Source organism: Leuresthes tenuis, unplaced genomic scaffold (assembly GCF_036924035.1).
Source record: "Leuresthes tenuis unplaced genomic scaffold, fLeuTen1.0.hap1 SCAF_14, whole genome shotgun sequence".
NCBI lineage: Eukaryota > Metazoa > Chordata > Actinopteri > Atheriniformes > Atherinopsidae > Leuresthes > Leuresthes tenuis.
The window spans coordinates 18,324,923-18,349,160 of NW_027325368.1; the positions used below are offsets into that span (position 1 = coordinate 18,324,923).

Sequence of the window (24,238 nt, forward strand, 5' to 3'; positions counted from 1 at the left end):
ACAAACCTTTCCAAGTCCTATTGTGTCAGTTTACAGATGGTAGTGTTAAGTGAAAATATAACTACGGTTTTGCTTAATATTTTTTTCACGTTTTTTTTCTCTGATTTAGCAAAGAAATCTTGCCTGTGAGTCATAATCTGGGACTAAAACACAACGGTCATGCCTCCATGTTTGGAGTCCACGCTCCGGTGTTGACAGCCTTCGCTGTGATGACAGCGGTGCAAGTTGGCAGCACCCGGATTCATTAGGTCGTGATTTGTATGTGAAATCCATCACATGTGATCCAGCTAATCGAGTCATTTAAAACCTGAAACCTTAAATTTGAAGAAAATGCAGGATGACGCGCGGTACCTCAAACGGTGAGACGTAAAGCTAAGTTTGTAGTTGGTTCATGCTTCTGGTGTATCGAATATGTAATTGTGGACTCGCTAATGTTTCTTCATTATCCTCGTCCATGCAGCTGTGTCAGCTGTAACTGTGGGTGTTATTCACCCGGATTGGAGTGCCTGTTATTAAAAATTCTTGCTAGTTAGCTAGCCCGGCTCCTTGCTTTGAGAGAAGCCAACGCTGACAAGTCAAACTTTGGGGAATTATATTTTTACATGCTCGCCGGGAGAGAAAAGCATCACTTGTAAGCTACTGCAAATCATTAAGAGTCGTTTATTAATTCGGCATACTTGTAATGTAATCTACCTATCAGGCAAATTATTTATCAAAATGTCTCACTACGGTCATGTCTCCACACCGCCCCCAGTTAGCGCTGCTGCCTAGCTAATGCAGAGCAGGGAGCTTATCTGTTTAAATCGGGACAAGTAGTCAACTTACGACGCTTTGAAAATTTACAGCGTTGTTTCCACGCCATAGAATGTTATCAAAGATAAATTCCCCTGTCATACCACAGCAACGCCTTTTAAGTCACGCGTTATTAAACTGGGTTCGGCTTTAGGGTCCACAAATGAAGGGGAAGGGAAATCTGGCTCACTGCTAACATAGCTTGCAAGCTTCTGTGAAATTTCGGCCGATTCGTTGCAGACGAATAAACAGTCGTTCTTAAACGATTTATTACCTGACAATTTACGCAGTGGGCTGAACTAAATATGCCTTACGATTGTATTCTTTTTTTAAAAAATAATTTTACTCGTTTTGTTAGCTAGTCAGTGCAGCCATTGTATGTTGCTGCTTGGGCGTGTCCTCCTGAGTCAGACTGATAGCTTTATCAACATTTAATGGTATTGTGGGATGCATTTTTCTTTTAGATTAATATAATATTTAATATGTTGCTAAAATGAGTTTACAAAAGTTTGAAAGACTTGACAAGCATTAAACGGCATTAAAAGTTTGAGTTGTTGTCTTCCCATCACCTGTAGCAAAGTGACTGCTGGCAGTTTGGATGTCCATCCCACAGAGAAGGCCCTCGTCGTCCACTATGAGGTGGAGGCATCTGTCCTTGGAGAGAGTGGAGGTCCTGTGTTGGGTGAACGCAAAGAGGGTCAAAAAATGTGAGAGAAGCCCTGACCTTTGTTCTCATAGTTCCTGTTCTTTTTCCTCTTGTTTGGGGCTTTGCTCCCATATATGTATCCTCCTTTTTTTCATTAAAAAGAGGTTGTAAGTTGATGGGAGGGGTTATTGGGGGTTAGACTGATACCTAAATTCACCATTTGGACAGATATTTATTTAAACTTGACAGGGAGACATATTAGTCGTTTTACTGGTATGTTAAAATGGAAAAGAATTGGTGACAAACTGGTTTTGCAATGATCGGTGTTGCTGAACCCAGCAATCCTTTCCAAAGCTGGATGGATGGATGAAAGCAATCACTCTTCACTGTCCTTTCCTTCCCCTCAGTATCCGTGTGAAAAGCCTCTCTCCGACTACAGATTTGTCAGCTTTGGCCAAGAAAGTGGTGGATGAGTGTAAATTCATCCCTGCCTCCCGTTTGCCCCAGGTGGAGCAGCTGCTTTATTACCTACAGAACAGAAAATCATCCCCAGTAGAGGGCAAAGGTGAGACATATGACCACTAGTGCATCCTAGCTGTGGATATGACTTTCTTTTGTCGCTGTCATTTCTTTGTAATGCCCGCTCAAAATGTCACGGTGACATTCCAAAGTCAGCCGTGAACGTCACCAGTGCTTAAGTTAGCAGTGTAGTTGCTGTTTTGTAGTGTTTTGAAATGAAATACTGTTTTTAATTTTGACTTTCAGCTTTGGAAAAGAAAGAGAAAAGAACAGCAAAGCCCAGAGACCTGACACCATTTGAAGGGATGGAGGTAACAGCTCGACTTCAGTTGGTTCTCAGACAGGAGCTCCATAAAGAATATCTTACACTTGACTTTGAATGAAGCCACAATCTTCATAAACACAACATTATTCAATCAATGTGTTGATGTTGATATCTTAAAACAAAGTGTTTCAGATCTTTCTGGGACGGTATGTCATGTCCTTCATTAGTAACGGGTTGTCTGCCTCTTTATTGTTTGTAGTTAAACGAGGAAGCGGTCATAACAAAAGTGGATGAGTATGTTGAGCTGCTCTATGAAGGCATCCCAGAGAAGATCAGAGGCTCTGCTCTCATTCTGCAACTCGCCCGCAACCCTGACAACCTGGAAGAGCTGCTGCACAACGGTACGGTTTAATTTTCCCTACAGATGTGCCACACTTTTTAAAATCTCTTCAGTGGGTCTAAGCTCTTTGATGATGCACGTGTTCTAGGAATATATTACGTTATTTGACTCAATAGAAAGAAAAAAAATCCCTCATAGTTTGTCAGTATGATAGCATATGGGCACAAATATTACCTGACAGTTTTTGTCAGACTGTATTTGTGAGCTCATTGCTGGTCAGAAACATAATTCATTACTCTTTGAACCTCCTGCCGCTTAAACAAAACACTTAAGCTCTGATAAACTCTGAAAGATGAATCTGCGGCATGAATGGATTTTCTGTAGAAGACCATACTTAAAGCTATCTCCACCTAAAGTGATATTCAGTATTGTGCATCTATCTTGCCATTGAATTTAAGCCAACCCATATTCAGCATAGGAGCATAAAGACTTGGTTTCTCCAGACTTCTGGCACCGACTTGGTGCCAAAATTCTTGCGGCATCTCTGATTTTTTTGCTCATCGATTGTGCCACACTTGTCTTCATTTGTGGAGCTCCAGCTCATGTCATCTAACATGAAAGCTACCTGCTTTTTTTGTATGTATAGAAACGGCTCTCGGTGCTCTGGCCAGAGTACTGAGAGAGGACTGGAAACAGAGTGTTGAGCTTGCTACCATTATCATTTACATCTTCTTCTGCTTCTCCAGGTAACACACACAAACACACACATACAATGACACACATGTCTTCAGTATGTCTAACTGTTACATCTGATCTTCTTACATATTTTCCTCCAGTTTTTCTCAGTTTCACGGAGTGGTTAGCCATTATAAAATAGGAGCGTTGTGCATGAGTGTGGTGGAACATGAGCTGAAGAGGCATGAAATGTGGCGTGAGGAGCTACGCAAGAAGAACAAGGCTTATATCCTTTTTTCTGCTGTCCGTCACCTCTTCAGTTTGAGCCGACTGTTATTTTTCCTCCTGTATCGTTTGTCGGACTTTCACGGAATGTTTTCTTTGACATTTTTTTCGTTTACGTGAGTCGGCGCCAGAAAATGGCTCCCTGAGAAGAGACCAGGACAAAGCTCAGAGAAAGTACCAAGGTCTTCTGGCTAAGCAGGAGCAGCTGCTCAGAGGTAGGACCAGACTTGCAGTGACTTTAAAAGCAGTGCTGGTATTTCTTTTTGCTATGATGTGAAAGTATAATAAATAAAGTTTTCACCTCAGAATGTCCAGCATCCTGTGTTATAAATGTTCTATAGCTCTTCCGCTCATGTAGAATGAACCCCAGCAGTGATTTCTTTACAGTAAAGTTTCACCTCAAGCATCAACCTCTCATTATCAACGTTTGACACACACATCAAGTAATGCTTTCATTTTCTCCCATTCTCGTTCCTCTCCTCCTCCTGCCAGTATCTCTTTACCTGTTGTTGAATCTTGCTGAGGACACAAGGACGGAGCTGAAAATGAGAAATAAGAACATTGTTGGACTGCTGGTCAAAGTTCTGGAACGGGATGATGAGGAGCTGCTTGTCCTGGTGGTGTCATTCCTCAAAAAACTGTCAATCTTCCTGGAGAATAAGAATGACATGGTGAGTGAAGGGGGGCCTAAAATATCATCCTATACTTAGATACCTTTTTTATGTGAGCAAGCTGAGTCTACTAAGTGGAGTACTGAAATGTGAAATCATAGTTCTGCATTTTCACAAAGTATCATCTTTAAGTGACAGAAGATATGATTTGAAGAAACTGTTAGTTGATAACTCCACACATCATCGTTCATACAGTAAGATTTTACTAGAGGAATGAGTTTAGAGGATGATCATTAGCAATACAATTTACAGTAATCATTGGCTGAAATTCCATCATCGGAATAGTGACATCATGCTAAATGTCTGGCTGTGGTTTTGTCATTATTAATCAGTAATTGTTATGATTTTATCCTCTTTGTTCTGTGGCTCTCTGCTGCGTTTCAGTCTCATTGTTTTGATGTAATGAGGAGTGTGTTTGGGACTTGCAGGCTGAGGTAGACACTGTGGAGCGACTGGCTCGCCTTGTTCCCTGTGAGCACGAGGACTTATTAAACCTGACTCTACGTTTGCTGCTCAACCTCTCCTTCGACTCGGGACTCAGAGCCAAGATGGTGGAGGTTGGGCTTTTACCGAAACTGACTGCATTGCTGGGTAATGATCTACACTTAAGAAAAAAAAAAGCAGTATACTTTTGCAGAGCTCTGCTTTCAGCCCAGGGTGGCAGTGGCAGTGGGTCAGTCCAGTCCTGTGGTACTGACTTCCTCTGACATTACTACCACCAGGAAGTTGACATTCGTAGTTTTAAAGGAAATGTGTAACAATGGGACATGTTTAGCAATACTGTTGGGTTCATATTTCTCCTGTTCTATTATATTGTCAGCTTTGCAGAGAGATCGATGAGTATATGACTATTTTGTTGTATGTGTGTGTTTTATTGTCGTGAAGGTGACGAGAACAACCGGCAGGTAGCCATGCGCATCCTGTACCACGTCAGCATGGACGACCGGTTCAAGGGCATGTTTGTTTACACCGACTGCGTATCTCAGGTACAATTAGATCCATTGAGATTATGAGTGCCAGAGAGTTCCAGATACGTAGCTAACAAACATGCACGTGTCTTGATGTAGCTAATGCAAATGCTGTATGAGCACGGTGAGGAGGAAATTGAAGCTGAGCTCATCTCTCTCTTCATCAACCTGGCTGCAAACAAGAGGAATGCACAGCTCATGTGTGAAGGTATTTTATGTGTTCAGATAAATCTTTTTTTATTTTCTATGAGGGAAAGCTGTGTGCTGTACAACTAAGTCTGTACAACACACAAGAGAGTAAGAGAGTTGTCTGCCTCCCTTTGAATTGATAAATAAACTGCTTTTCTGTTCTTTTTTCCTTCTCTGTCCACCTGTAGGAAATGGACTGAAGATGCTCATGAAGAGAGCTCTGAAGACAAAAGACTGCCTTCTGATGAAGATGATCAGAAACATCTCGCAGCATGACGGGACAACCAAACCACTATTCATAGTGAGCTATGATGTACACAGTCAGAAGTGCCACTGCTAAAAGTCATGAAAATGACTCACTGATTGAAAGTCTGAAAGTTTTAACTTACTGTATGAGTCAATCTATATTTCAACGTTTTGCATTGTGTTTGCTCACCTCTGTCTCTGTCAGGACTATGTGGGTGACCTGGCAGCAGAGATCCGTGCTGAGGAGGAGGAGGAGTGGGTTCTGGAGTGTCTGGGGACGCTGGCCAACCTCACCATCCCTGACTTGGACTGGGAGTTGGTGCTGAAGGAGTATAACCTGGTGCCTTACCTAAAAGACCGACTAAAACCAGGTGCTGATTAGATTCTGAGGTTTAAAATGAATGAAAAATTTGGAACTCAGCTGACAGAGCTGTAACTCACTCAGATGCTGCAACAGTTCACTTACAACACTTTTTCTTCAAATAACCTGCGTCCAGAGTTGAAGAGAGTATAGTTGTTTCCATGTTAAAGCCATTCTTTTATCAGGGATGGTACCCCTGGTAAAGAGATGGCTGTCCTCCACCCCCTTCCCCTCTTGCTTTTGGCGGTCAGGAGGGTTTTTTCCCTCAGCTCTGCAGATCTGCTGCAGCCGAACTGAAGCAGTGGGCTGGTCATGTAAACTAACTTTCTCGGTCATTCGAATAACCAAAGTCAGTTAGAGACACACTTTTTTTAAAAAGTGCCAATTGTAAGTGGAAATGTGACATAAAACAAGGAACTTCACAGTTCTTTTAAGGTAAATCTTGTAAATCCTGAAATCTACATGACTTTGTACTTCATAGCCTGTGTGACCTCATGATTCATTCATGTACACCTTGTAAATCTAAGACTATACTTTAACGGCCATGAATGTAATAAAATCAGGTCTAGTTATTAGAGTAGTGAAATCCTCACAAATTAATTCAGCAAAGCTTGTGTTCTTTGATTCAAGTATCGGTTCTGGAGAGATTTATGAGACTCCCAGTCGTCTGTTTGTATTTCAGGTTCAGCAGAGGATGACCTCATCCTGGAGGTGGTCATTATGATCGGAACAGTTTCCATGGATGACGCCTGTGCCGCCATGCTGGCTAAATCTGGCATCATCCCGGCCCTCATTGAGCTGTTGAACGGTAATACACATACCTGTGGTTCTGTTCAAGATATATATTCTGTGAAAAGTTTGCCTTGGATTTGAACAAATTCCTCACTTCTCTTTTTCATAAATGTAGCCCAGCAGGAGGACGATGAGTTTGTGTGTCAGATCGTGTATGTCTTCTATCAGATGGTGTTTCACCAAGCTACCCGAGACGTCATCATCAAAGACACTCGTATCCTTTTCTCTTTGTTTGCAACATATTCTAAATACACAACTCTTTAACCTAATAAAAATTTCTGTAGATTTTCTTTAACCACCTGTGCAGAGGCTCCAGCTTACCTGATAGATTTGATGCATGACAAGAATGCAGAGATCAGAAAAGTGTGCGACAACACTCTCGACATTATTGCCGTGAGTCAACCACATGTTTCTAAAGCGCACACACGGGATTTGGGGTCTCTGACTGGCTGAAGTAACAAATCTCGACACATTTGATTCTGAAGCTATGGAGTTGAAACACCCTTTCCTGCCTTTGTCCATTGTGTCATTTATTTACTCTTCATTTCCCAGGAGTATGATGAGGAGTGGGGGAGGAAAATCCAGTCGGAGAAATTTCGTTTCCACAACAACCAGTGGTTGGAGATGGTTGAGAGCCGCCAAGCTGACGATCCGGAGCCGTATCTGTACGATAACGACAATGACAGGACCGATCTATTCTACAGCGCAGGTACACACAGAACCCAGACCTTTTTCATGTAGAGTAACAAACGCATCCAAATATGACAAGCCTGCAGTGTCATTTTTTCCCATTTTACTTTGAGTGATTTAGTCCTTTGTTTTTTAAAGTCGCAGTACCTTCACAACATGAGTGTCTGCCCACTTTAGTTATTTTTTACTCATAACATTCGAAAAAGATTAGCACAATCTGCAACGATAAGTTTTTCTCCCGTACCGTTAATTGTCCTGTGAATGCATCTCTAGATGGAATAACTCCAGCAGATGGCTCAGTCAGTCCGGATTTTTTTGGTGACCTGCAGCCTCAGAATGGAGACTCGCACCTCGCAGGGTGAGTTCACGTCCTCCAGTAGCGGGAGCCCTTTCCTCACCCAGAGAGATGATCCACTCTTAAATCTAACATATCTGTTAGAAAAGAACACCATTAATAATGTCGTTGGGACGGATTATTTCTCAGTTGTTCTTTTCTGCTATCGTTAAGCTGTAGATGTATTCTCATCTCTCAATATTGTTTTAGTATTTTTTTTACCCTGCATTGTTTAAAAATAACAGTGTCAATTTGTGTGGCTTCCTGTGTCAGAGATGTGAGAGATGTCTTCGACCAGACCTGCTCATCACCTGGACGACCGGCCACTGCCTACGGCTTCAGACCCGATGAACGACCTTTCTATCAATACTCGTAGACGTGCACAAGTCTGCTCTCAGCGACGTATCCCGTCAACTTAAATTCATTCCCCATACACCATCCTGCATGGTCACTTATTCACTGCTCCAACTCCATCTTCACGACTGATGTTTTGGACTGGCTCAGACTGGCTCCTACGGTCCGACACTAATCATACAGAGAAGACTGAGTCATTGATACTACAAGTTTAACTAGTCCTGCTTCCATGCAGTTACTCTTCATGTAGCCATTTAATTAATTTATTCACCATTATACTAAACAGACCAGTAGTTAAGTCTTCCTTGCCACAAGCGTCTTACGGTTAGCAAGTAATATATTTACAAAAAAAAAAAAGAGGGGGGGGGGACTTTTCTGGAAATATATGTTCACAGGTTTTGGATGTTTTTTACTCTGTAATGATTTTTATTTATTGTTACTTCAAATCCACAGAGAAAAACAACCTCATCCCATTGTTGAGGGTTTGAGATCCATTGTTGAGGCCCCCCTTATTATACATAAGTTTGTGTCTGTGTAACAGTGAAATTGGCACTTTTATCACAGCCTGGGGTGCTTTCACACTGGCAAGCTAATCTGGGTCAGGGTGAATCTGTATTACTCGCAGTGCTACTTATCTGCTGGTCGTTTGGTCCCAGTTTTGGTTGTGATATGTTGGTAGTAACTCGTGTTGCCACAATCCTGCAGCAGCGATGAAGAGCAAGTCTTTAGGACCCTCAGGTCCCTCTGGAGAAACTGAGGGCTGACATTTTTGGTCTCTTTGATGTATGACCAGATTTTTCCTTAAAGGTTGGGGGGGGGCTCCCATTGGCATGCAAATTTAAGTTCAAACCCACTGGAAAAAGTGATGGAGCAAACATCTAAAAGTTGAATCACAGAAGGATGCCTTTTGCCAGCACATGACTTCAGCCTTTCAGTTCAACATACATAATGTGTGTCTTGGCCAAGATTCTCTTGTAAACATGATTTTATACCTCAGAGATTCTACTTTTCTTGGTCAAAGGTTGAATTAACATAGTAAGACCACAGCAGTATTGGATCGATCTCCTGAATAGAGAAATGGATTTCAGAGGAGGTTGGACATCTGTGTCCACCAAAGGACGGGATGAAATCATGTTTTTCACCTGCCTCCATACAGCCCTCATTAAACCGCACAGTAAGGCAGTATCCATAGGAGGCTTCATCCAGTCATTATGACTCGGAAGTCTCTGGCAGCTGTTGGAGTCGCCCCAGTAGCACATTTCAGGAATGAAATTGTATTCCTCAAGTAAACTACATATGAGATTCACACTGACGAAAGTTCCATACTGTATTACTGTTAGGCATGTTTTGCACATATGGTTTAAATCCAATGCATGTTATGATTATGTTTTTTTCTTCTTCTTATAAGTAAACATTAATTTATGTATATTACTGTGTTGTTGTTTTTTTTACTAACGCCTCTCATTTGTGCTTATCAAGATGGTGTAAATGGAAGCAAGTAGTGGAGTAGTAATGCACTCCATCCCTTTGTCATTTGTCCTCAGGTTCTTTAATAAAAAAGAATCTCACATTTAATTGAATGACTCTTACTAGTTTCTGTTCACACCTACATCAGGGGATTTATGGATGCCATGAGGAGCTTTGTTTCCATACAAAGCACCGTCTGTACTTTCTGAGACAATTGTTTTTATCACTTTTCTTTTTGTTGGAACTTTTCAGAAAATGACTGATCACCTTTCTTTGGCCCTGCTGTTTTTATAGAATAATACTCTGTAAATCTAATAATAATACATTTAAGCCGCTTTAAGACAAAGACATGTTCAACATTTTTACTTGGTAATTGAATCAATTTAATTGTTAAAAAATGCATTTGGGTAAACTTCACTTGTATTTGTCTGACTGATTTTAAAAAAGAAATGCTTGTTACAGTATGAAAACCAATTTCTGTCTGGATTCAGCCCTTGTCTCCTCTCTGCACCATTTGTAAGAATCTTGGATGTTTTATGTGGATTTGGCTGGGTGATCCATCAAGGCCTGCAGTTGTCATGGTAGCGTTTACGTCATGGTACGCCACTGTTGCTGCTTGGACAGGAGGCTAATACTGTGTCCACTTCAATGATCTCAGTCACAAGGTCTCTGATGCTTGCCACACTGTCTGATGGTAGCTCAGCAGCACTCTCTGGCTGTGATTCCACTGGCTGAGGACTTTGGAAAACCTCCTCCTCTTTCTCCTTCTTTTCTTTTTCTTCTTCACAATCTCCATCATCTGCGTCTTTTTCCTCTGCTGCTTTTTCTTCGTCATCTGTTGGAGTCTCCCCCTTGAGCTCACCACCTGTGTCGTCCTCCAGCTTTTCTTCGCTCTCTCCCTGCTCTGTGGTTGAAACGATGGCACTCTCTGCTGGCGGTGCAGACAGTCTGCAGCCCTCATAAACCGTCTCACCTCCTGTTTGAGTAGAATCTTTCACATGCTCTTCCTCTCGCTCTTCCTCTCCCCCTTCTATGTTTGTCTTATTTGCATCTTGCTCTGCCACTTCTTTCTGATTCTCCTGTTTTACTCTCTCTGCCTCCCAGTTATCTTTGATTGTTCCCATCAAGTAGACAGCTCTGTCAGTTGGCTGCTGTACTGCCGTCTTCATTGCAGGTTCCATGGAACATGGAGTGATCGCTTCACTTAATGACCCGAGGCTGATTTTCATTGGATTGTCCACCTCACTTGTTCCAGTTGAGTGAGATGGTGAAGGAGGCTGGATGGAAGAGGCCTCCTCTGATGTTTGATCAGAGGTTGAGAGGTCAGGTGTGGCAGGATTTTCAGGCATTGCAGAATGATCATTCTCAGTATGTTCTGTTTGGACATCTGTTAACTGGATCGGGACCAGAGGGGAAGGTTCAGGAGAGTCTTGGATGGTGGATTCCAGGTCAGCCAGAGGATCGGGCGTATCCACTTCATGTGTACCAGCTGCGTCTGAGCTGGAGGTTTCAGCTGCTGTTGAATCGGTTGATGTCATTGGTGTGTCACTTCCTATCGTGTCTTCCTCTTTGGTTTCCTTGAAGTGCAAAGCCTCTTCACTTGCATTGTCATGAAACTCTTGCGTTACAACAATCACGGGAGACAGAAGCGCTGTGCCCTGCTCAGATGTCTCAGAGATACTGGGATCGGATTTTGTATCAGCTTTAGGTTCTGTATTGTTCTGAGGGCAAACATCAGCTGTTTGACTTCTGTCTTCAACCACAGGAGCAGTTTCTTGATCGTCACTGCGTCCTGCTAAGGATGAGTGTCGAGCATTATTGGCTGGGCTGTCTGGAGCAGAGCGAGGAGGCGTTTGTCCAATAAGACTATACTGACTAATGGCTAAATCTGAAGTGTCCAACAGAAGATTGTTGCTCTTCTTACTGGCAGCATCTTGGACCACTGAAAGATGAACAGGCAGTTTGAATGGATGCTTGCACAAAAAGAAATATGTCAAATTTACTGTTAAAATGTACAGTATTTTCTCTTTCAGGGTGACTTAAATAACTTCACACATTTCAGTGGTGGGGTAGTTGTATTAATAGCAACTGTAGATGCTAGGAATCTTTCAGCATTTTATGTAATTAGTAAATATTTTACCTGAAAAAAGATTCAATTACAATAAATATATAAAATATTTCATGAGCTATTTTAGATTGAAATATTACATAGATTCACAGGATACCAGATATAAGAAACAAGTTCAAGTGATATGTTTTGCACTTCAGGGTCTCTGAAGATTCTGCAGAAAAGGTATGTGTGTGTTCACCTGTCTCTATCTCCTTGCTGAGGATGTTTCTCAGAACATTGTCATAAACATTTTGAACCAGTATGAAACTGCTGTAGTCCGAGAAAATGAACTCCTCAAACTTCTGGAACTCCTGCACACAGAAAACACATTTTATGCTTTGTAACATGTGAGCGACAAACAGAGTGCAGCAGTGAGTTGCACGTACAGTTTTCCACTTGCTGTCCATCTTCCTGGTGAGGGAAGGAAGAGTGATCTCCAGCAGAGCTTCCTGATAGAGCCTCTTCTGGACCACTCTGCTGTCATAGTCGAGCTGCTGCTCAAACACATACACACACAATCTTTAACAGACGGAATCAAAGATTTCATTGCATTTGTTTGACCCACTAGTAGTACAACATTCAAATTAATGGCTTCTCTCCAACTTGAATTATCCTTGAAAATACAGTATTTTTCAAACAAGAAATATTCTTCTGTCCCAGTGTTCGATGTCTCTGCTGCCTGTGAATGATCTGTGAGTTGGCTCCTCTCTAAGGATATTTCTGTCAATCAAAGCTCAGACAGACTATGTGAGGATTAAGATTTGGAATTAGGCTTAGTTTATGCTTAGAGTAAAGGCTTGAATTGTGAAAACATGCAGCACAATGTCTCACCCTTTGCCAACATTATGCACCTGTTAAACACATCGTGAACCATATTGGTATTCCTCAGGTCGATTTTCTTGCATTTTATGTGTCTAACCTCAGTTTGTGCAGGGTTCTGGACACTTCTCCAAGTGACCTTCAGCTGATTATTGTGACTAAATGCAGCCTGAATGGCTCCTAAAGACAACCAGTTGTTCACACAGATATTTTTTATTACTAGATTTCTTTACATTTTGTGATTTATTATATCTTTATTATATTTATTATATCTTTATAATAAATCACATTAAGTCAATCAATAAATCACATATTATATTTAAATATATTTATTATATATACAGGTGCCTTATGTAGAGAGCTTTAGTTAAAGTTAGCTTTGTCTTACACAATGTTCCAGCTCCAGTTTAATGTGGGACAGTCCTGCTCGGGTCTGGCCTTTTCACTGTCAACACACCTTAAGGTTGCTGCTTGTTTTCTGCTCATGTTTCTGCTTTTTCTAGTCCTTATCGACAAGTTGTTAGTGTGTAGCTGTGTTCTTGCAGATTAAGATATATACTCTTTCCACAACAAATTGGTGAAAAGAGTTTGTGAGTAGCTCTTTCCTGTACAGAGCCACTCATAAGTGGCCAGATGTAACTTTCATTTTTACCTTGAGTACCCTTTCTTTAGCTCTCTCCATTTTCACGGGAACCTGAGATGACTGCAATCTGGTGGACGACTGGAGGAACTGCTCCAAGGTGTAGACAGCACTGTCAAGCAACTTCAAGACACAGACAAAAAAACCGCCATGAACCGCAGCTTTTGACATTTTCTCTTTTGTTTAGGATCTTCGTGAAGCCACAGCTATACTGAAGGTCGCGCATCATACCTGTTCCATCTCCAGATGTGCAACGTGAACCAGCCTCTGAGTGCTGCTCAAGCCAAACCGCTGTTTTAAGTCTTTAAATTTCTCTGTCAGGTTCTCCATCTTCTTGTAGCTCTGATCCAGGCTGACAGAGCGCAGACTGGACAAGACCTGGAGAGGAAACACATGCTTGGATAAAGCCTCAACCATAAACTAAAGGTAAAAGATTTATGACTCGGCGTTGGTAAATTCAAGCAAAAGTATAATCTTGTAAGTGTTTTTTTTTTTATATATATTACTGATGACACAGAAATGACACAAAGGCCACTCCTCACCTTCTTGGTCTCCTCTGTACTTCCGTCTGTGAGAGAAAAAGCCGAGTCCATCTGTGTGTGGAGTGTGTGCTGCATCCCCAGAATCCCTGCACCTATGTTCTCTGTAAGCGCTTCCAGGATGGAGCACATGTAGGGTGCTACAGACTCACTGCACGCTTTCTCTGCTTCTTCACATATGCATGCTGGAACGTACACAAATTTCCCAAGAGGTTGACAAAAACTTTTCTCAAGAATATCCTTTATAAGACACTGCATGACTTTTATCAGACAGGAAACTTAGATCGTGGACTCATATGTAGCATTATTAGCTCTGTTGTTAAAGCATTTTTGTTCTTAGTATGTGTCTACATTCGTTACCTCTAACTTTCTGCTCCAGGAAGCTGTGAGAGGACATTATTTGGTCCAGGTTGGATCTGATGAGCGCCTGACTGGCTGATGCTGTCTGACGGCACTCCTCCCTCAGAGCCTCTAAAGCTGCAGTCAGCTGTTCCAGCACCAGTGCGTAGGTTGCCTGCACTGTCTACACACAGAAATACGTAGAAATATTCCAGCATGAAAAATTGTGTTAAAAAAGTACTAAAATTGCCAAATTATAGTGTTCACAGAGTTGAAAACTGAATTGGGGTGGGGGTTAAGATTGATATCTAAATTCTGACACAAGTAATCTATAATTCTGAGAAGTCAGAGTTATGAGATAGCATCAGACCACAGAGAGGAAAAATATCTTTAAAGTTCCCATGCAACCAGTAGCGTTTTAGAATGCTATATCGTGCATAATACTTAACTTACACGCCATTATCCTGTCCAACAATAACAGAAACAAGATTTGTAGGTATTCCCAAAAATATTTACCAAGAATCTGTTTATTGCTAGAAAATTAGCAACCTTTTTTATTTTTAGCCAAAAAGGTTGATGCAAAAATTCATTTTGTGTCAAATGAAGTGCCCTCCTAAATTTTGGAGGTCATGTTTTTTTGATGAGAGCATATTGGAGTCAGTGTCTAGCATTTGTTTGGCTGCACATCTGACAGCAGATGTCTACATTCATTTCAAGACTGATGAATGCAGTTGGTCAGGTTTTGACTTATTATATGAGGATGGGCTAGTAGAAATCATAGATGGACACTTTGTGTCAGATACTTGAATCTCCTGAGATTACAGGATCTAAAATAGAAAAATACATGATAGAGAATACATGACTTGTGATTAAAGTATCATAATTTAAAAAAGTATTGGGATGACATAATCCACTTTAAGCATTACAAACTGAAACTCAGATGTAGAGATGGCTTTACATCATATGAAGCCTGTATTGTATGCTGCCTTCAGGGACCATCGCAAGTACCACAACATGAGTATGAGTAGTATGTGAAAGTGGCTGACAACATAGTGTAAATTTATTGTGTTAGTTTAACTCACTGCCAGCCACTGCCGAATCCTTTCAGTCTTCTTGCCCTTCAGCTTGGACTGAAGCTGACTCTGTAACCATGGCAACACCTCCTCCATTACCTGGGAGGCCAGCACCTATACACACATAAACACAATGTTTATTAGGCATATGGCTAAGGAGCCACACACAAGCAGAGAGCTGAAGTATGGGTATGTGTGTTTTTCTGACTTGTTCCTCAGTGCCCAGCAGCTTTTCCCAGGATTCATAGCATCCTTTGTCCTGTCGGTAGAGACGGAGGGCTCGAGCATACGCCTGGCTCTCATGGGATGCATCATGCCAGGGGTCTGTGGAAAGCATTGGAGAAATTTGGTGGAAATCATGTTGATGTGTTTTTTTTTTTCTGAAAGTCTCCTGTCACCCTTGAGTCTCATTTTTAAGATCATTGGAACAAACTTTATGGGCTTTAGTCCTCTGAAATAATTTGTTAAGAGACTGATCACAATGAATATGAAATGATGATACAATGAAAATAAGTGAGAGGCTGTTATGAAATTACACTTCACACTGGTTGTTGTTCTTTTGTAAAAAGAAAATAAAAAAGATCTTATAAGAAAAGTCAAAGAATTACTTTCATTTTCTGATAGAGATCAACCGATTACATCCAGTCTAATAAGATTAACTTGTACAGATAACTAAGCATCACTAATAAAAACGAAATAATAAGGATAAAAAATGTCCTTTCGTAACATGAGCACTAGTCCATTTTGACACAATCAAACTTATCTTGTCCTTTTTATCAATAACTGAAAATAGCTCTAAATAAATAATTTTTTTCCCCCATAGAAATGTTTGATAGAACTTCTGTATTCATCCGCTTTAGGATGTATCTTTAAAAATGAAACTGATGGAGTACCCTGGCTGCATAGGGTTAGGGTTGAACTTTAACCACAACATGAAGCATGCCTTTCCTCACCTCTCTCTCATTTCTGCTTTATCTCTTTACTGTCAGCTAACTAATGGCAACAAACATCTCCCCAAAATGTTCTGTAGGTCGGTAATCTTCATATCATTATCTTATCTGAAACTCTCATAACAGATCATTTTCAAACCATGCATGTAATTCATGAAGTCACTGTTAGGATTTCTCTGTTCGGTTTTAGCAGTTGAACCATTCAGTATTGCTTCATTTATCTGTGTTTGGTTTCACATCTCTTTTTTTTTTTAAATATAATTTTTTTTTTTTTTGGGTACTCTTTTCTTGCTAAACTGTGAAGCTTTGAGGAACAGAAAGCTCCACAAATGCTGAGGAAGGATGCTAAGATCTGTCATCAACATCTCGTGTGAATGACACAGTAAGAGCTAAAAAACTGAGTGCCTGATGTCATCAACACTTGAGGTGGCATTAAAGATTAAAACACAAGGTAATGATATGAACAGGCAAAAACGATTAATTAATTGATATTGATATTAATATATAATTGTATTAATACACTGAAGTTTGTCTTTAAGCATGTTTGATATGTGTGGTCTTTGGTTATTAGGATTTGTGGATTTTTGGACTTTGGTTGGTGGTGTTTTTTCTTGTCTTGATTCTGTTTTCTTGTTTGTGTTCTTGAGTCATTGGTTTAAATAAGGATGTATTTTGTTTGTATTTGTCTTGTCATGATTTGTCTTTTTGTTTGTAGTTACTCTCATGCATTCTTGTCCTTTGATTTTCTTGTCTTTTTTTCTTTAATAATTTCTTCATCTTCTGTTCCGTGTTCTTGGTTAAATTTACTTTGTCCATGCATTCAGTCCTGTGTTTAGATTTTGTCATCCTCCAAGTATCCTGTTCCCCTGTTTGGTCATAAAGCTCAACTTCCACACCTGTCTCCAACTCGATCCACCACAGCTGCAGTCACTTCCTCATTAATTCACCTCAGTATACATGTAACTCTCTCTCTCTCAACATATATATATATATATATATATATATATGTACATACAGAGAGAGAGATATACATACTCCTTTGCTCAGCTCAGTCTTAGTCAGATCCTTGCTGTTACAACCCTCTGGAAATGCTCTGTAGTCTATTCTTTGGTATCTGTTTTGTTTATTTTTGGCCCCATGATATGTTTTTGTATTTACTTTTCTCAGTAATAGTTCTTGGTTATCGGGCTCTGCTGCGTTTTTTGGTTTCTGTTTTCAAAATAATCACCAGTCAAGTTATCGAGCTGCCTCCAGTCTGCTGATTGAGTCTGCTGCATTTCGGTTCTCTCCTCTCCACCACCACGAACTTTAACAACTACTGTGTTCCCATGTGGTTTAAGTGGTAGGATATCAGGATATATGCTGGAGGTAGAAAAATCAGGAGAAGAAGTCCCATCACTTCCCATTTCAATTAATTGTAAATTATCTCTCTCGGTGGGGGTATATGCACACACAAACATAAATTTAAGAGTGTGGTCACTTAATCTCGGTTACATTCTGAATTCAAAGTTCAAAGATTCAGGTGTATTTTGCAACCCACAGTTGTTGGTTGAAGTTCCAAAATGTTGTGCTTCATAACCACAGTTCTTTGTCGCTTTCGGTTTATATATTCTTTACTGTCACATTACTGTGTTCTTCATATGTCGTTCCATCAGATAACAAACGTTCTCCCTTAACTCAGCTATAATTTTTCCATAGAAACTCATTGCCACCTTGACTAAACAAAAATTGTAAATGATCAGAAAGCAAGTAAATTAACTTAAGATGCCGTTTAACAAATAAAATGACACAATTTGTTTCTTTTCGTGCCAGAGCTTCTGTAACTATCTAAAATGAAACAGTTGCTGGTGGCCAGCAGTATGTTGTTTCCTGTCACTGCTCAGGATATCTTTGTGCAGACATGTCATGCCTTTTTTTTCACAACCGTATGACTATGATGTAAAGGGTTTGTTTTTGGTTTGTATCCTGCTAACCGCACAGGAAGTCAGCAGCACTAATATTTTATCTGTCACTAAGGCAACTGCCACAATGTTGGTAACACACTTAAAGCGAGCCGACCTGTTGTGTTGCGGCAAATAAAAATATTTAACACCCTGTTTTCAGTTATCTGCTTTAGGAGAATATGAAAATACAGAACAGGGCCATATTTCAACAAGATTACAACTCACCACATGGGCAGTACTGTTATACCTAATGGCCTGATTATTAAATGATAAACGTCACTTATAAAACAACATTTTGACGTCAAAACCTTTTAAGTTTAAGTCCGGTTAAATCTTGACACGTAACTCTTGTAGATAAAGCAGGGAAATACATTTACAAGAACTACTCCTTCACAGCAGAAGGTGAGTAAAGCAGTTTTTTAAACATTGCGTTAAGTATAAACATGTTAGTGTTTTACCAAGGTTACGGTGTCTAATACAGGTCTTTAGGGCAGACAGGAAGTGATCTCGTTCCTTCTCTTGTTGAAACAGGAAGCTGGTGTGGCCTGAGTAAGGTAAGTGAAGAAATACAGCAAATACATCTGGAGGGGACACCACCGATGAAGATTCCTCTTTTACTCCTGTATACAAATATATAGACACAGATAGAGATGACATTACAACGATAACTTGCCTGTTTTTATCTTAGAGACAAGCTTTTTACACAATATAATAATACAAGGTCATGAACTGATCACAGATTCAGACTCAGTTTTAGCATTGCAATGAATTTAAAACACTATCGAAAGCAACTCTAACTGACCCTGATTACATTTATTAGATTTTTTTTTGGGGGGCTCAGTTTCACTTTGTCACATGAGCATTAGGAAATGTGAAGTGCATCTGAACTAAATTTATCTAACGTCCCTCAATGTGTCGTTGCAAGGATACTTAATCACAAACTTAAGACAATGCAGCTTTGTTTTTCTAAAACATTTTGTTTCAAGATGTATAGTAAGCACGGTGTTCATTTTGTCAATTACGGTTGCTTTAGAGTGAAATATGAAATAAAATAGTATATGGTTTTGGGTGAGGCTGACTTGTGATTTACAAGTTGCTACAGTATGGGCACGCACTGTGTTAACATAGGTAAACTAGCACATAGAAAGGGAACTGCGTGGTTTAAGCAGCTTGCCTATACTATGTCTTGCTGCTTAAGATTTCCTGTCGGGCATTCTATCCAGAAATGAACAGACATACAGCTGAGTCTCTCTGTCAGTGCAGATAGTCCAAGTTTAATCAAACAAGTCAGTAAAATGCCTAGAAGTTCACCATTTAGTATTCCATCGCAGGATTTCTCAAGCTGAGCTCGAGACTCCTCGTCAGTCATAAACACAATGCCTCCTGCTGGCTGGAGGACCAACTTAGCTGCACATCCACGACTGAAATTCTGCACAGACCACAATATCCAGCCCAAGAATACAAATAATTTTTACTGCAAATGTCATGTTTTGTGTGTAGAAGTTTGTCCTGTACGTGATGACTGTGTGTTACCTCCTCGTTGTCATGTATTTCCACTTTGTAGTCGCTTCTCAGGACAACATATCTCTCTTTGCATTTCTTTCCCTGTTCATCCCAGCAGGAGAATTTAGCACTTCCTTGGTACAGCACCTCCTCTGGATTATTGTGAGGCTTTAAAAACACACAGACAGACAGACACACACACACATTGGTTAAAATGTAACACCAATAAAAATTATTTTCCAGCTACATCTAGTATGACTATGCTACATGTACTTATTATAGATTAGAGTTGATTAGACCCAAACATAACTTTAGCTCCTACCCTGTGCGTGAGTAAAAGGCCTTTGCTCCCTTTAATGGGCTCCACCTCCTGCTGTAAGTGCCCAAGGTAAGCCACAGAATACTGCTGACGGTAAAACACACTGAAGCTCTTTAAGGCACTGTCAACAAGTCCTGGAAGCACAAAAAACATGAAGACAAAATATTTCCTTTTCAAAAACACCTCGTAATTTTATGACTTGATTTTTCTTTCTATCCACACAATGTAAAACATACTATTCTCAGTGGATAACATAGTGATTAGCACAACAAGAATATCTTTAACTGGCTGATTGACCTTCATGCTGTTGCATGGGTTCTTTTATTCAGCGTTGGCTGTGACTGTGGATGCAGTTGATACTATGTCTCTCCGTCTCTGGTTGTATTTCTATCCAGACAGATGCGATCAATACTTCTGGCAACACAATGGCTGTGTGGCAAGGATTTTGCATGTGTGGAATGTCACGCTTTTCAATACAGCTTCCAAGTCAGTCGATGAGGGCATCCACACCAGCTACAAGACACAGCTGTCTACGTCTTGACTCTGCTATGGGGTGCTAAAAGTGCCATATATTTGGCTTGATTTACATAAAATTTAAACTGAACTTTTTACATAGCAGAATGCTAGAAGCACACTCCTCATACACACATTTTGTGGCGCAAAAAGCACTGTTGCTTTCTGTGTAAATAGAGGCAAAATATGGAACTTTTGGAATTCCATATAAAATCACCCTGTAGCCTGCTGTTATCTGGAGTTTTTGCATTATGCCTGTTTTTGATTTGTAAAGTATGCATCAGGGGAGGCGGTTCTCATTTTTTACCTCATATCAACAAGTACTTCGTGTGTAGGCATTATGTCACAGATGTTTAGTACAGAACTATAGATTTTTGATTGTTATGATGATGAATGTCTTTTGATTCTGCAATTCAGTGTGACTGGTCTAAAATTTCAACTGGTCAGCACTCGAATCCTCACTTATCAAATCATGTCATGCATAGACTACACAAAACTCAGTGTATTTATGGCCATTACCCTAAGCATCGCTGTATCGAAAGATTGTGGAGGCAGTAGCTGTGCTGCAACAGAAAGATCAGTGGTTTGAATACGCCCATGCAGTCATGACAAAGTTATTTAAGCACACAAAGTGCACACACCATGCACCCATACTTTTTTTTCTTCTTTTTGCATTAACTTTTATTTGATCGCGCTTGTACAAGAATGTATGACTCGTTTTCTAACTTAAAACTAAAACAAACTTACAGATCACATTCATTGCAATGAGCCACAGGCGAATTGTAAATTTAGATAATGAATTCTGTCCGTGTGAGGGAATTTATCAGTGCTGTGTTTTAACTGCCCCAAGATGACTAAAGTGAATTAATACAGCTTTATTAACATCATTTCAACTTAAGTTTTACAGAAGTGTTGGTAAGATGTTACCAAGAGATTTTTTTTCACTCACTTGGTAATAAAGGTGCGGTGTGTGTAATTAAGGGGAGCACATTAGCAGACATTTGATATAATTATAACTATGTTTCCATTTGTGTATTATCAGAGCTTAGAAATAACAAAGCACATATACTTTGTGGTTGAACTTTTAGGTATTCTATTTGGTTATTTTAAGCTCAATTCCTTCACCTTTTCATCATTATGCACCTTCTAGACATCAAAATTGTTTTCAACTGACAAGGATGGGACAGTAACATTTAGAAACGACAGTCACTTGGTATCCATGGCGACACAACAAACAAGAACTTACACAATGTAACTTCACTAAACAGACAAGAAGAAGACTAAAATACAGTGTTGATAACTAGAAGAGCCACTAACTAGTGACAGGCATGAAACTGAGGAGATTTAGAGCATCAAGTTATTCCTCCATGACCTTATTCAAGGTATATTTTCTGATTTGCCTGCTGTTAACCAAATGTGTTGTGGCAGTGATTATTTTGTTTGCAGTATATTGTCCCTCAGTATATTTGAAGGAAGAAAAGCTTGACACACTTCAAATTATACAACGATGAGAGGTTGAGTTAACTTTTCATGAAAACAGGTGGTGGAATTGTCTTTAAAAGGTTAGTTTTTAACTTTTGTACATGCATTTTTTACTTTTTAAATGTACTGAAGTGTATGTACTTCTATTTGAGTAAACATTGTGTCCATGCACCATCACCAGATAATAAGAGTTGGGCTTCCGATGGGTTGCAATGAGTCCTTTACATCTTAAGATGTTAAGGGACACAGTCGCGTTTCTACAAAAGTCCAGAATGGACGAGCCAAACATTGATTCTACAGAGGGCCTTGTATAAGCTCAGCATTTCTGGTAAAGTTTTTAGTTGGTATTAATCAACAGCTTCAACACTAGACAACACTTTTTCCTACACACAGCCGTCCTATAATGGCGCCCCTATATACATGTCCTTTAATGAATACTTGATTCAGGTTTAGCAAGGGTTGATAAGACTTCCCAACAGTGACAAATAATGTAGACGAGAGGTGACAGAGTTATTTTTGTCATAGATGGGTGTTTTGCTAAAATATGTAGGACAACAAGGTCATTTTAACGTGTTTGAATTTGTCAAAATGAACAACTTAAATAAGGCTTTGCTACATCTTTAAAGCCACGTTCCTTGGTTTGAATGTGGTTCACTAGGTTTTAAATGGGGGTTGGTGTCTTGGTGTATTTGATCGTGGATTGATCGTAATCTCATGTGTATCGTTTGTTTACAGTGTGTGGCTCGTATCACACATTCTTTGGGTCAGTCTCTAGCCTGACTTTCATCTCACACTCTGATACACACACACACACACACACACAAGTAGATAGAGAGAGATCAGACAAACCATAATAATATAATAGTTGGAAATAGCTATAATTACATTCTAGCTGGCTGGGAAGATTACTAACAGGATGTGACCGTGCTGATAACACGTATAGGAATGCACACATGGAGAAATAAACGAAAGCATCCACATTCCCGGGGCACATCACTTTAGCCTGGTTTGTCGTGTGTGTTCATGATAACTTCAAATTATCATGACAAAAGAAAAACGGATCACTGATTCACTTGAAATTAGGAGATCCTCTTTTTTGTTGCCATCACACTGAAATCGTCCTGGTGGTATGGCGTTTAAAGAAGGCGGCATGTAACTCAGTCATGATTCTGGGGACATTTGCTAACATATCACATCCCCGCCCCACATTTCCTGTCTGCTTCTATGCAGAAAGTGATCCATTAACGTCTACAAAACCTTCATCCTCTCACAGACTGGGCTCTCGTAAAACACAAAAACCTGCTAAGTTCTATTTAAAGATATCTCTCACGGCGGTTCACAGTGGGGTTCCTGATCATACTGTGTAAATGTTGAGGATTCATTCATCTAAAGGATGCAGTCATCAGTTAGAAGTTTTTTTGCTGTTGTGGCTGGAACGCGCTCTTAACTTTAGATCAATCTTAAAACACTGACAGAAATTCTCAGTTCAAATCCCACTGAGTGATCAAAGCAAGTAGCTACAAGTGCCTCACTTTTACTGCACCTACATCCTTAGAGCTTCTATAACGACACTACAACTTGAGATCTCTCCTCCCTCTCTGTTTGATCTACTTAGTTTTTCCTTGAAAACTCGTACACGAAATATGTTCACGTTGAGTATGAGATACCTGAGCCAACAGTCATTAAAAAAGAAAAAAGGGATGCCGTATTTACCTTTAATGTGGCTGACTTTTGCCTCATCCAACAAGCCAGAAGAAGATGCTCCCATAGTGTATGTTTCCCTTTCTCTCAAACGTTTCTACAAAATGAGTGTTCACTGAACGTGTGCACAGTGTACACAGGGTACACAGGGACACATGTCAAGTGAGTGTCAAGAAGTTTTTTGTTCAGCTCATTTCCTCCGTTCTGTGACTCAGTGTGTGGTGAGGTGGGCGGGAAATGTTAAAATGTGGAGTGAAATCTGTCACGGCGGTCCTCTCACCGACCACAACATCATACACGAGTGTCCCAACCACAACCTATAGAGCCATCTGCTGGTAAACACTGAGCTGAGACAGTATTTAAGTCATCTGGCATCACCAAAAACTCATTTCCCTACTTTAATGCATTGTAGGTAAAAGTGAGGAAGGCAGATCATTGTCATTATTGCTGTCTTGTTTTTCGCTTTTTGTATACACAAAATGTTAACGACATACTGTATGTATATATCTTGTTAAAATCCAAGTGTACACGGTTTGTAGAGATCTGCCTGAGCAGCCCATTGCAGAAAGGTATCTGTAGTACTGAGTTAATGGTCTGCATATTTTTTGTTTTTCTCTTAACAAAAGAAACATTCAACTCTATGGATTTTCAAAAACTTCTAACAAACTAATCTAATTGTTTTAAGTTCTGTTTCACTTTAACAGACTCAGCTG

At 40.1% G+C, this 24,238-nt stretch overlaps 2 protein-coding genes across 2 annotated transcripts; one reads left to right on the forward strand and one right to left on the reverse strand.

The window, feature by feature from the left end:
• Positions 1-182: 182 nt before the first annotated feature.
• Positions 183-9,702, forward strand: LOC140268803 (kinesin-associated protein 3-like). Its single transcript, XM_072363788.1, has 20 exons — positions 183-359; positions 1,368-1,499; positions 1,846-2,003; positions 2,204-2,268; positions 2,482-2,623; positions 3,209-3,308; positions 3,399-3,523; positions 3,639-3,737; positions 4,015-4,193; positions 4,622-4,784; positions 5,079-5,179; positions 5,261-5,369; positions 5,539-5,651; positions 5,802-5,967; positions 6,640-6,765; positions 6,865-6,963; positions 7,057-7,142; positions 7,302-7,458; positions 7,713-7,797; positions 8,047-9,702. The coding sequence occupies exons 1-20, from the start codon at positions 331-333 to the stop codon at positions 8,147-8,149; spliced, it is 2,337 nt and encodes a 778-aa protein (XP_072219889.1). The 5' UTR covers positions 183-330; the 3' UTR covers positions 8,150-9,702.
• A 227-nt stretch (positions 9,703-9,929) lies between these two features.
• LOC140268821 (protein Niban 1-like) lies at positions 9,930-23,688 on the reverse strand. Its single transcript, XM_072363809.1, has 14 exons — positions 23,538-23,688; positions 19,833-19,963; positions 19,541-19,678; positions 19,319-19,436; positions 18,466-18,627; positions 15,323-15,438; positions 15,124-15,228; positions 14,063-14,225; positions 13,706-13,887; positions 13,395-13,541; positions 13,176-13,286; positions 12,091-12,198; positions 11,904-12,015; positions 9,930-11,536 (listed from the first exon to the last, which is right to left on the reverse strand). Exons 1-14 carry the CDS (start codon positions 23,590-23,592, stop codon positions 10,188-10,190), a joined length of 2,997 nt encoding a protein of 998 aa, XP_072219910.1. The 5' UTR covers positions 23,593-23,688; the 3' UTR covers positions 9,930-10,187.
• Between the last annotated feature and the right edge of the window lie 550 nt (positions 23,689-24,238).

Excerpts from the sequence above, each read along its gene's own strand:
- LOC140268803 (XM_072363788.1), top strand. The coding sequence starts at position 331 with ATGCAGGATGACGCGCGGTACCTCAAACG. Across the intron at positions 4,785-5,078 it reads GAAACTGACTGCATTGCTGG|GTGACGAGAACAACCGGCAG; the intron begins GTAATGATCTAC and ends ATTGTCGTGAAG. Across the intron at positions 7,459-7,712 it reads CGATCTATTCTACAGCGCAG|ATGGAATAACTCCAGCAGAT; the intron begins GTACACACAGAA and ends ATGCATCTCTAG.
- LOC140268821 (XM_072363809.1), bottom strand. The coding sequence starts at position 23,592 with ATGGGAGCATCTTCTTCTGGCTTGTTGGATGAGGCAAAAGTCAGCCAC. Across the intron at positions 15,439-18,465 it reads TATTAGACACCGTAACCTTG|ACCCCTGGCATGATGCATCC; the intron begins GTAAAACACTAA and ends TGCTTTCCACAG. Across the intron at positions 11,537-11,903 it reads CAGCAAGGAGATAGAGACAG|TGGTCCAAGATGCTGCCAGT; the intron begins GTGAACACACAC and ends TTCATCTTTCAG.